Below are 11,616 nucleotides of genomic sequence, written 5' to 3'. Positions count from 1 at the left end.
CTCAGCAGCTGTAGTTGAGAAGTAAAATACAAGTCTAATTCTAAGCCCACTGCAATCAAAGGGACTTACTGATTCAAGGAGGCTTTAGATTATTTTCTAAACCAGACCCAGTTGGCGCTCTGCCTGTCTTGTCTTCTCTTATATTCCATCCTTTTTTCTTGTTTTGTGCCCTTTCATTTTCCACATGTGCTCTGAGGGGAAGGGACTAAGACACCATTCCTTAGCGGGTGACCATGGGGATGTTGTGTATCTCCATGTCCTTTTGTTCTTCCCAGTTCTTATATGTCAATAGATGTGGACCATGCACTGTGAAAATGGATTTCAGGTATTTTTAAATATATGATTCTTGGAGCGAAGAGTCTCAGTCCTGCCCTGGTTTGTTCCCTTCTCACTCTCCTGCCAGAGACATGGCTGTTGCTGAGCTGCGTTTGTGGAACTTCTTGTTCGTTGTGGCTGTACTTGGGGAAGACTTGGCTGTCTGAACATTTGGGTATTAGGGAGCTGATGTGTCTGCTGTTATCTCTGGGGTTTCTTTGCTGACTTTGCTATTTGTTCAAGTAAAACTCCTCTCAGTGCTTTCGACTTCTGTGTAGCAAGAAGAAAGAAAATGTTACTGAGCCTCTGGTACTGCTTCCATGTTGCACACTGGGAGACTGCTGAGGCTCTGAAGGTACCATAAAAGGTGATTACGATGTATTCCTTTGCTATGTCTTAGTACAGAGAAAAGGACTCAGCAGGCTTGTGGGGGACTGCTAGGCCTGGAACGTTAGCATTTACATGTGCAAGTTTGAAGGTCTCAGGGCAGTGGTGAGAATCTGTGCATGCACACTTTCAGGTTTGTATATGACTGATTCACTCCAATGTAATTTCTGCTCTTGCATCAGAAGAGTAGTTTTGAGTGTTCTTAATAGCTTTTAAAATTCAATTGTCATGATGAGTCAGAAGAAAGTATAGCTGAAGATGGAATGAAGTCACAGTTTATGTGTTACTGCCTGAATCATAATCGTTGGCATCAGTAGGCATACATTCAAATCTTCATGAAACAAAATTTTCAGAAAGTTTCTTTGAAATCAAGGCTACCCAGGACCAGGGAAAGTACTGGAGTGATCCACTTACTGTAGATAATAGATGCTTACTTTTGTTAAATCAGCAGAAAAGAAAGGAATACTTAAACAAAATTGCAAATACTTATATTTCTAACTGCTCTGAAAGAGAAAAAAAAAACAGTAGAATTACAAAGCCATAGTTTTGCTGAAGGAGCTTAAAGAGAATAGCTTGAGAGAAAAAATAGTTGGATTCCATTCAAGTGATATGTACAAAAAGATAGATAGAAATACTCTGGCTCATATTCCGTCTTTAATGTACTCCTGAGGTAAATTCATTGTTACTAACAAACAGATTTGACATCACATATATGGATTTAAAGTGCAGCAGAGATTACTCAAGTTTACTTATTTAATAAACTACACTGAATAGATGTTGAGAAAGTAAAACACACAGTTGCTTAATTTTTCAGTTTGTAGAATTCTCTCTGGCCCAATATCACATAAAACTGAGTATTTCCTTTAAAAAGAAAAAGAAATTAACATATATATCCCTGTTTGTTTTCTGTTTTTCTTTAAATCACTCACAACTTTCACTGGAATCTTAATAGTTCTGCAAAAGAATTTATTTGGACCCTTGGTATAGGTGCCAAAGCCAGATTATAGTCTGGAACTGGATTTTTTTATTGTTGAAAATATCACCACATTTCTATATTTTTATTGTCATAATTGTGTAACTAGACAGTATTTCAAAACTTTTCACCAGCTGTTTTGGGGCTGTTTTGCCTAGATGGAATTTATTTATTCTGACTTAGTTTCAATTAAATTCTGTGCCAGTAACATCAAGATGGAGTATTTTGGGGTTTGTGCTCAGTATTTTCAGAAGAAACTGTGTTGGAACCAGTATATTCCCTCAGAATACTTAAAATGGTCACGATTTACATCATTATTTACTTATTTTCTGAAGTTAGGACTCCTAAGGCAGAGGTAATAGTTGCAGGCCCACCGCAGCACTCTACGGCACCTCTTGCTCTGCAGGCTCCTGTTTCTGGCTTTTGAGTGGAGGCCACTGCTGTGGCCGTGGGACAGGAGAGGTGAGCTGGGCTTGTCAGCTGGGGCTGTGCCCTATCAGCTGGCCAACTGCCCCTCTTGCCCACAAAGGCAAGAGTTGTGCAGCAGCCAAAGTGCTTCACACAGTACACAGTGCGCAGAAGCCACACACCACACATTATACAGGTCCCCAGCTGTTCAGAGGCTCCTTTCAATATGACAGTGGGACCAAATCCTTAACTTGGAATAATTTGCTGGTTGTTCCTCAATGAAGCAATTTCCCTCAGAATTCACTGGGAATAAGCTTTACAATTTCTCTAAAAGCAGAGAGAACCAGAGCAAGGCAGTCATGAGACACCTGTGTTTACACAGCAGAGCACCTCAGAACTTGGTGCCAATGACCTGTTCCTTTTGCATGATGATCAGTTGTACACTTAGGTGTACAAATGTTTGTTGAACCATGGCTGAAATGTTGAGGTGAGTTTGCTGTGCCTGTGCAGTACCACTTTTCTGTCACTGCTTTGGAGGAATGTTGCATTCTGAAATATATTCAAAGCCTTTTTATTTCTGAACAATTTGTTTCTCTCAGGAGCAGAAATAATTTTTGCCACAGGTGTGGGGTTTGACTGTGCAGTACTCTGCACTCTGTTCTTCAATCATTTCTCTTCTAGCAAGAGTAGGTTTTGCAGGTTTTTCCCATGCAAATGGTTGACACAATGAATATGAAATTGGATTAGATATCTGACAGAATATGTCTGCTTTCTTTTCTACTGAGGCATTTACCAGCTCATATGCATTTTTCTAGAAAGTTAAATTCTAAATACTCCATATAAATACCGAGGTCTATCTGTGCTGTGTAATTCTGCTCTTAGTGCAAAATGTCACTTTAGAGACCTTTCTTTGCTTCAAACTGTGACATTTCAGGATCAGTACCCTAAATAACATTGATGTGGTGTCTCCTGTGCTAGCATGAGCTACTTGTGCCACCATGAGTGCTGAAAGTAAGATTTCTAGGAAGAGAGTCAGAATGATGTTCCCATTCTTGGTTGTTTTCCAGTTTCCCAATCTACACAGACAGTACAAAATCATGCCAGAACATGAAATGGGGAGCATTAAGCTCCTGAGGCAGGCTAGGGTTAAAAGTGGAATGGCAGCATGGATCCGAGAGATCTTATCTGTCCTTGGCAGCCACAGCAGGGATGCAGGGGACCTTCAGAGGAGGTCTTGCTGCTGTATACAGTTAAACCCTGTATAGTTTGCAACTGAATGGAGTAAACTTAGAGACAGTCTGGGCTGTATTTCCAGTTGTGTTATGATGGCACAGAAGTCATGGCTAGGCCTGAAAGACAATTCTTTCCCTGCACAGAAGCCTTGAGTCAAGGACATATTTTCATCCTTCTTCCTTGTACCTTGTCTCTGCAGGGCACAAGTCATGAGGTTAAATGGCCTTTATACTGGTTTAGTGGTTCCTCCAAAAGTTCCCGACCAAGATTTTGGGTTAGGAAAGCTCCATGCAGGGTAGCAGCCAATACAGCTGTGCAGCACCTGTGACTTGACTCCACAAATTTGGATTATTAGTGGACTGCTTTGAAGCAGTATCCATTGACTTTGAAAGTTCGAGGTTTCTGTGAGGCAGGCTACTGTATTTTGAAGTCCTGCTCTTGGCAGTGTATCTTCTACCACCAACCATATACAGCAAGGCAGCGACATCAGTTCCTAAAGTGCATTACTGAAAAAACCTCAAAAGCAGACATCTGGTGGGAACGGTGAAAGTTACTCACCTAGAACCTTCCCGGGAAGAGGACAGCCACAATAAAGGCCCACTAAACCGCCCACCCGCTGCCGCTCCCGGTCCCGCTCCCGGCCCCGGGAGGCCGAGCAGCGGCGCGGCCCCCGCACCGGCCGCGGGGGGCGGCAGCGGGCGGGAGGCGGGAGGGGCGGGGAGGGGCGCGGGCCCCGGTCGCTCCTCCCGGGGAGCGGTGCCAGCGCGGCACCGGTTCTTTCGGCACTTCGCCCCGCGTCGCTCAGCCCGGCCCGGCCGGCACAGCCCTGTTGCACCAACTCCGGGGCAGCTGCCCCATCCCTCGCCGGCAGCCGCGGGGAGGCAGTGACATCGCGGTGCCCGGCTGCCCCGGCGTGCGGGCAGGCACCGGCGCCCCCCCTCCCCCCTCCGTCTTTGTCGGCGGCGCGGGTAGGCTGCGGCGGGCACTGGCGGTCGGTCAGTCCGTCCCTCCGTTCGTCCGTCCGCGGCGGGCGCGTGGCTCCTTTGTGTACAGCAGCTGCTCCTGAATGCGGAGGCAAAGCCCGTGGCTTGGCACTGAGCTTTTAAAAAACAACAGCCCTCCCTCTGTCTGCTGCCCTCCCTCCTTCCCTCCCCTCCTCCCGCCGAGGCGGACGGGCACCCACCTGGGCTCCGCCGCCCATCTCTCCACTCCTCCTCTGCTCTTCTCCTTGTTTACCTGCACTTTTCCACCGCCTCTCTCCCTCCCTGTCCCCCGTCGCCTCCCGGCCGTCATCCGTCCCCGCGCCTCGGGAAGGCTCTGTGCCCCGCAGCTTCGGTCCCTCGGCGGTTTGCCCGCGCCCCAGCACCGGGGAAGGCACCTGAAGGTGGATCTATTAACTCTCCCGGCCGTCTCTCCAAGTGCACTTGGACCAAAGCACCAGCATGGATGTAAGATTTTACCCGGCTGCGGCGGGCAGCTCGCTTCCCGGAGACCCCTCCAACCTGGACTTTGCCCAGTGTTTGGGTTACTACAACTACAACAAGGTGATTATTCCCGCGTCTATTAATTCTCCGCGCCTCCTGCCCAGGTCGGTTCCCCAAGAGGCGGAGGTTGGGCTCCGTCGGGGCGGGGAGGCTCGGGGCTAGGGGATGCCTGAAAGTCCGAACTGGTGGGGTGCGCCCGCAGGGCTCCGTGGGGCCGTGGGACGCCCGTCCCCGGAAAGTTGGAGGCGCCGAATGTCCAGGGGGCTAGAGTCGCCGCGCCGGGCGCCCCGCGCTGCTCCCTCCTCCCACCGGCGGCTGCGGTGGGGCTCGCTCCGGGGGTCCCAGCCCCCAGGGTTCCGACCGCCAGGCCACGGCCGGCCGCTGCCTCGGCCCGGCGCTGGAGTGTTTCAGCCGAGTTTGAAAGCCAGGCAGACTCGCCAGTAACTTAGGGACACGAGCGGCTCTGTCCCGCGGGCAGGGAACAAAAGACAGCTGTGCCGAGCGCAGCTCTCCGCGGTTCGGGTCGGCACCGGCTGGACCGCCCCGGGCTTGAGCCGCGGCGGCTCCCTGGTAGGTCGGGCAAAGCCTGATGGAGCTCGGGCGTCCCTGCCGGGGACGGAAGGGGAAAGGACGCTTTCCCCTATTTTGCTTTTTCGGGGCATCCTGGCTCTGTTCTGGCCAGTGTCGAACTGAAGACGAGCTATCAGAAAGTACATAAGCTGCTAGCACAGGAAGATAAACGTTTTCGTTTGACTAGTTTTGTCAGAGAAGTTACAGGACCACATCTTCTTTGCGGCTTCTGTAGCTCGTGGAGTAAACGATGCAGTCAGGAGCAATAGTCGTTTTCCAGTGGCTACGTTCATGTACTGAAATATGTTTTAATAATAACGGGGATGATTTGTTTCACAAATTACCCAAATCTGGGAAAGGCAAAGTTAAGAATGACACTGTGACTCATGCTATTTTGAAAAAGACTTAGCTGTTTGCACTGTGATGTGTCAATAGCACATTGAGCTATTAGCACTGGGCCCTCACACATGCACATAAAGATCCCTTTCACACTGTGTTTTTCCTGGTGCTATGTTTGCCCAACCTCTGGGGCCTTTTGTGAGGCACTGTATGAGATGTTGGGGAAAAGAAGGGTGCTGCACAAAGTCTAAACTTATGTTAAAACCTGTGTTTTTCTAGAATCTTTTCCAAATGAGTAGATAAAGTTAGATGAAATAGATCACTTTTGAGAGAGGGAAATAGTATGGGCTCACATACAGAGATTCAGTAGCCAAAGAAAACTTTCTCTTAGAGAAATTGCTGCAAAATAGAGCATACTTTTCTGTGGCTCTTTATGATGGTCTCCATCATCAGCTACTGCGATGTTCAGGTTTGTTAGTGGTGGCCGCCACTGTTGTCAGAAGGCACGGATCTGCTTCCACTGGAGATGCAGACCAGTGTTCCGTGGAGTGCGCACAAACCCCTGCCTGGCGCATGCTCTCTGTGCTGAGGCTATTAGCATGCTGCTTTGTTAGTAGTTAATATAGAAAGACACAGGAGCATGAATTAAAGATGAAACGTCAGCCTTAACTTTGAATGCTGCTAAAGACTTTGAGAGCTCTAAAATGCATAGTAAAGGTTCACTGTTACCTGATACACCAACTAATTTTGGAAACTTGCAGCACTTGTTGACAAACAGCATGCTTACTGTACATTTCACTTATTCAAGTGACTTTATGGTATGCATTTTTTCAGGCACTGTTACAGGTTCCATTTTATTTTTTATGTCCAAAGTCTTGAATGTTTTCTGAAAACCAGTAGTTTATTGTGTCCATTAACTTGCTGTAAATGCAGAGTTATATGTAACCTTTAGACTCTATTTCCCTTCATCGCACAATGAGAACAGAGCATGCATTCAGAAAAAGTCAGAAGTAACTAACTTTTGACCTATTAAAAAATGCATTTCAGTTGCTGTGCCCCTGAACATAATTTTGGCAAATATCTTGTAGCCAGGCTTCCAATCAGCAGCAGAAAATACTTCAATTAACAGAGTGCAGCTTATGATGCATGCATCTTATAATAGGTATCTTTGTATGCAGAAGGCCTGATCCAGAGCAGGCTTGACACAGGCAAAACTGTGTTGGCTGTGAGCTCTTCTCTGGCTCAGCTGGGAAAGCAGCAATGTGGTGTACAGGTGTTTCAATGACAGAAGAGGAATTTGTGAATGAGTTCCTAGAAATGAACTTCATTAATCCCGTTTGCCACATTGTTTATCATCTGTGATTAAAGAAATCATTATAAGCTTTGTTTTTTAAAGAAATTACTCTGCAAAAAGTACATTTATTTTAATTTTTTTTTCTCTCTTCCTTGCTTTCAATCCATTCTGTCCTTTTCCCTGTGTTCCTAAGGAAAATAAACGATTACTCTGTTAGGTGCTGAGATGTCCACAAGGCATAGAAAAAGAGCTGAAATATTTACTCTGCTGAAGTAAATGGGAAAACTGATATTGATTTCACTAGGGACAGTATTTCACCTCAAGTCTTTCTCCAGCTCATTTGAGTATCCTACCCACTCATCCGTGCCTGCTTCATTGTTAGGAGCTGAATCCATATTCTCCGTGTGACAGTGACATTGCCTGTGACAACCGCCAGGAAGCAGGAAGTGTGGTGGCAGGAGTAAACACACTTCATGGTTGTATATATGTGCAAAAGCAGAATTATTTATGTGAAAATACTCTCAGGATCATGAAGACATAGTGTTGATGGTGTATGGCCTACCTATGGAAAACTGTATCTTGTGTCAGTGTCTGAAGTACTCAACATGAAGTCTGTTGGTCTAAATACATTGTACCTTCTGACACAGTGCTGTCTTACACCTTCCACCAAGGACTGTACAGTTTCCTTTTTTTTGTGGGTGCAGTAGTAGCAGCAATGTGGCAGACTGCCCCTTGAATCCCCCAGCAGAACTTGGGGTCTCACACTGACTGCCCCATCATGAAGGGACTAAGAGTGAGAGGAGAACTGCAGCATTAGTCCTGGGCTTGTAACCACACAAGCTTAGAAGCTGTCCTGGCCTGTACCTTTAGGTACCCTTCAGTTGTATTCCTTTCCACAACTGCTTTTCAAGAGCAATGTCATGCTTTTGAAATGTGTTGTCAATCCTGAATAAGTAGACCTAGCTTCAAAGGATGTCATCTTGATTTTTTTGATGGGGGAGTCTTAGTTTTGAGTATGACAGACATATGAAAATAAACTAACATACGTAAGTATCCCTGCCATTGTTTGTACTACAGCATTTTCTAGAAGGTTCCAGATTGGGATTATTTTTGTGGAGCTGGTGGGCAACATGGTCAATGCATGTAAAGGGCAAAAGAGGAAATAAAGAAACAAAAATATGGTGATTTGTACAGTCGGTCACTGGCATAATCAAGGCCACAACCAAGGTATTCTGAGATTCAGTCCAGTGGTTTGTGCTGAATCTCATTTACTCTAATAGGATTACTTACATGTTTAAAGTAAAGCATGTGCTTAAGTGCTTTGCTGGATCAGGGCCATATTTGATAAGTTTTCAGTGCTGGTGTGAGAGTACATAACCTGACCCTGCATGTGTCTGGCTGGTGGTGGTTTGGGATAACAGCGATCCACCTTTGCTTCAGGCAGTTGCACGAGTGGCATCACGGTCTGCCTGTTTCTAGAAGAGTCTTGCTATGGCGTACTACAAAAAAACCCCACCAAAAAGTAGCTATAAAAATTACAGAAAGCTGAAAGAGACCAGCTGTGCTAAAACATTATGCTTCTGTTTGGAGCCCTTTTATTGTTCTGCAGATGGGGAGTGATTTCGGACATTCACAAGAGTTGAGTAGTTTTTCCTAAACAAACTTTTTCACTTACTAAGTAAATTACATGTCTTTTATTAAAAATATGTAGACAACTACTATTCATCATAGCAAATACACTTTTTTATCAAAGGAAATATACTTCTTATAATGCAGTTTGAAAAAGGGAAGACTCCAAAAACTAAACATGTGGCACAGTGCTTGAGTTATCATTACATCAAATTCCAGAATCCTAACTTCATTATTTAGCTGTCTGTATTTTATAGTGTTCTCTCTTCTACACAGATTGTCCTTGAAGGATACAAATTTCATACATACATCTCTTAATTTAGGCACTGGCATACATGTGTGAATGTCAGCTTGATGGTTTTGGCTGAAATACTTTGTGTGTGACAAAGGAAGCTCAGGAGGGTTATCTTCTTCTTCCCGAGGTAAAGCAAAGGCAGCAGTAGTTCAGCAGCACGCTAAACTGGGACTCTAAGTCATTCCTTTTGGTGGGTGTTGTTAGGAAAAATGTATTACAGTTAGGCAATGATTGAAAATATTCTTTTTTGCAGATTTAGTGTAGATTTTTCTTTTATGAGAAATAATGGGTGCATGTATACTGGTAAGACGTGAAGCTCTGTGCTCACTCAGCATCTGCCCTGCAAATATGCTATTTTACATCTGGGCTCTTTACATCTGCTTTCATGTAGAGGAGGTAGTCTCTGGTGACTGGAAGCTGATGTGTCTGTGGTCATGTGTGTACCTACAGTCTGACCATGACAGAGGTGGTCCCAGGTGATGGGAGAGTGCTGGAAGGCACCAAGGATCTCCCACAGTGTAGAGAAAAGCAATGCATAAGCAGAGGCACTAATATGGGCCTTGCCAGAGACAATTTAAATAAGGGATTGGGAACTTTCTGTTGCAGTATCAACTCAGTAAATGTGATTTCATCTTCAGTATTTCCCATTGCTCTTCTGGCACGTGGCAAGCGTGCTGAGCTGCTGTTTTCCTAGAACAGTCCTCCCCTGCCTCTGATCTCTCAAAAATCTCAGGACTATGCAGTCAGCTACCTCTGGGGAGACAAAAGTGTTCTGAAAATATTTGACTGTTCATCCCTAAAAATGTTGGATATATGATTCCCAGATACTTCAGATGAGGGTGGCTTGCGTTGACTGTAAGGTTGTATGACTCATTTGTTGCAGTTTTGTGCAGCACCTGGCAAAGCGAGGCCAATCAAACCGTGACCTTTGGGTTGTGCTGCAGGCTTTTAGTAAATTTACAGTTAATACATGCCTATATATTTGTTACATTCTGACACTCTCTGAAAACCTAACTAATGCTATTGAATGATGATAATCAAACCTAAGAGGAGAAAAATTTGTACAGCACTAATCCTACCTTTATATCTGTAATCACATATCTACTGCTGTAAAATTGAGTGGTTACATAGACCTAATGGCAGGGTTGGATTTTCAAATGCTTCAAACTCCTGATAGCCATCCTCTCTACTGGTACCTGTCTCTGTGATGTATTTATAGAGTGCCAGTCACCATAGTATCTTTGCGATGATTGCTACCAAAATTGAGAACTCTGAGGTGGAAATCTAATCAGGACTTCAGATAACAATGTCACACGAGTCTTCTGGTCTTTGCCACTATCCTCTGTTCAGATGAAGACTTTGATGAGATCATGCTTGCTGCTGGGCTATTCATTATTTACTTTTGTAACAAGATTTCTATTTAATATCTTTTTAACTGGATGTTAGCACCTGTCAAACCAATCCAAATTCTAGTTTGAATGTATTCTCTCTGTACCTGAAACAATATATTGAAAAATACAGGCTGCTGAACTAGCAAAGCCAAAAGGGGAATCTGTTACACAACTGCTTTTGCTACAGGTACCTCGGATATCCGAACATATGTTTTCATGAGTTTCTTCATACACTTCATGGTTATGGGCAGGCAGGCTGAAAATACTATTTTCATCACTTAAAAAGTAACTGAGTTTATGAAAGAAGAGAATATGGCCTCAAGTTGCACCAGGGCAGGTTTAGGTTGGATATTAGAGGAAACTTCTTCACTGAAAGTATTCTCAAACACTGAAATAAGGGTCCCCAGGGAGGTGGTTGAATCCTGTCCCTGGAAGTCTGTAAAAGTGCTGAAGGACATGGTTTAGTACCAGGCTTGGTAGAGTTAGATAATGATTGGACTCGATGATCTTAAAGGTCTTTTCCAATCAAAATGACTCTATGATTATGCTGGAGCTATGAATGACCAGTATTGCCAACTCAATTATACTGAGAAAGGTGCACTAATAAAATTGGGCAATATTAGTTTATTATTGAAAACGAAAAATGTTTTAAGTAAACAGTTCATCTAGTTTTCAGTTTGTTTGTACAGTTCATATGCCAGTTACTTGCGTTAGTGTTCTCTCTTGGCTCTTGCATGGCCAGTTTGCCTAGAAGTCCATGTTATGTTGAAAAGCTCAGTATAAGTACCAGAAGGGAAAAGAAATGCAGTCCATTCTCCAAAGCTGGAAGTTGAAATTATCCCTTAAAGCTTGATTTTGAAAAAAATAAAATAAAAGAAATAGACTTTTTTTTCCCCCACCTGGCAGTTGTGTCTTAGCTTTGTGAAGACTTATTGAATGTGGTTATCTTTCATTTAGTGTGAGTGCTAGATCAGGCCTTCCCTTGGCATTTCATGGGTGAAATTATCATCAGGTCAATGTTTAATCTCTGCTGTTGTGAAGTTCTTACTGTCTGGGTCACAATGACCATATATTAAGGCTAAATCTTGTGGAAGAGAGTGGATTATGACATAATGAAGTTGAAAATGAAGGGCGTATTGGCTTGAAATGCCAGGATATGGACTGGCAATCTCTAAAGCAAGGGATCTGTTTTTAATTACTTTGTTGGGTTGTTGTTGGCATGACCTTACCTGCTACTGGCTGAGATAAGAACTGCAGAGGCAGTAGTGTAGGCATCTCACTTTTCTCTTCTGCTTTAC

General features: G+C 44.4%; 1 protein-coding gene across 2 annotated transcripts in view; it reads left to right on the top strand.

The window, feature by feature from the left end:
- Positions 1–4,758: 4,758 nt before the first annotated feature.
- Positions 4,759–11,616, top strand: part of TOX3 (TOX high mobility group box family member 3) — a 69,943-nt gene continuing 63,085 nt past the window's right edge. For both annotated transcript variants that reach the window (XM_054389840.1, XM_054389839.1), the window contains exon 1: positions 4,759–4,860. In XM_054389840.1, coding sequence (XP_054245815.1) covers positions 4,759–4,860 — 102 coding nt within the window. The remainder of the gene's footprint in view (positions 4,861–11,616) is intronic.

This window comes from Indicator indicator, chromosome 19, assembly GCF_027791375.1.
Source record: "Indicator indicator isolate 239-I01 chromosome 19, UM_Iind_1.1, whole genome shotgun sequence".
Taxonomy (NCBI): Eukaryota; Metazoa; Chordata; class Aves; order Piciformes; family Indicatoridae; genus Indicator; species Indicator indicator.
This window is presented reverse-complemented; position numbering and strand designations above follow the sequence as displayed.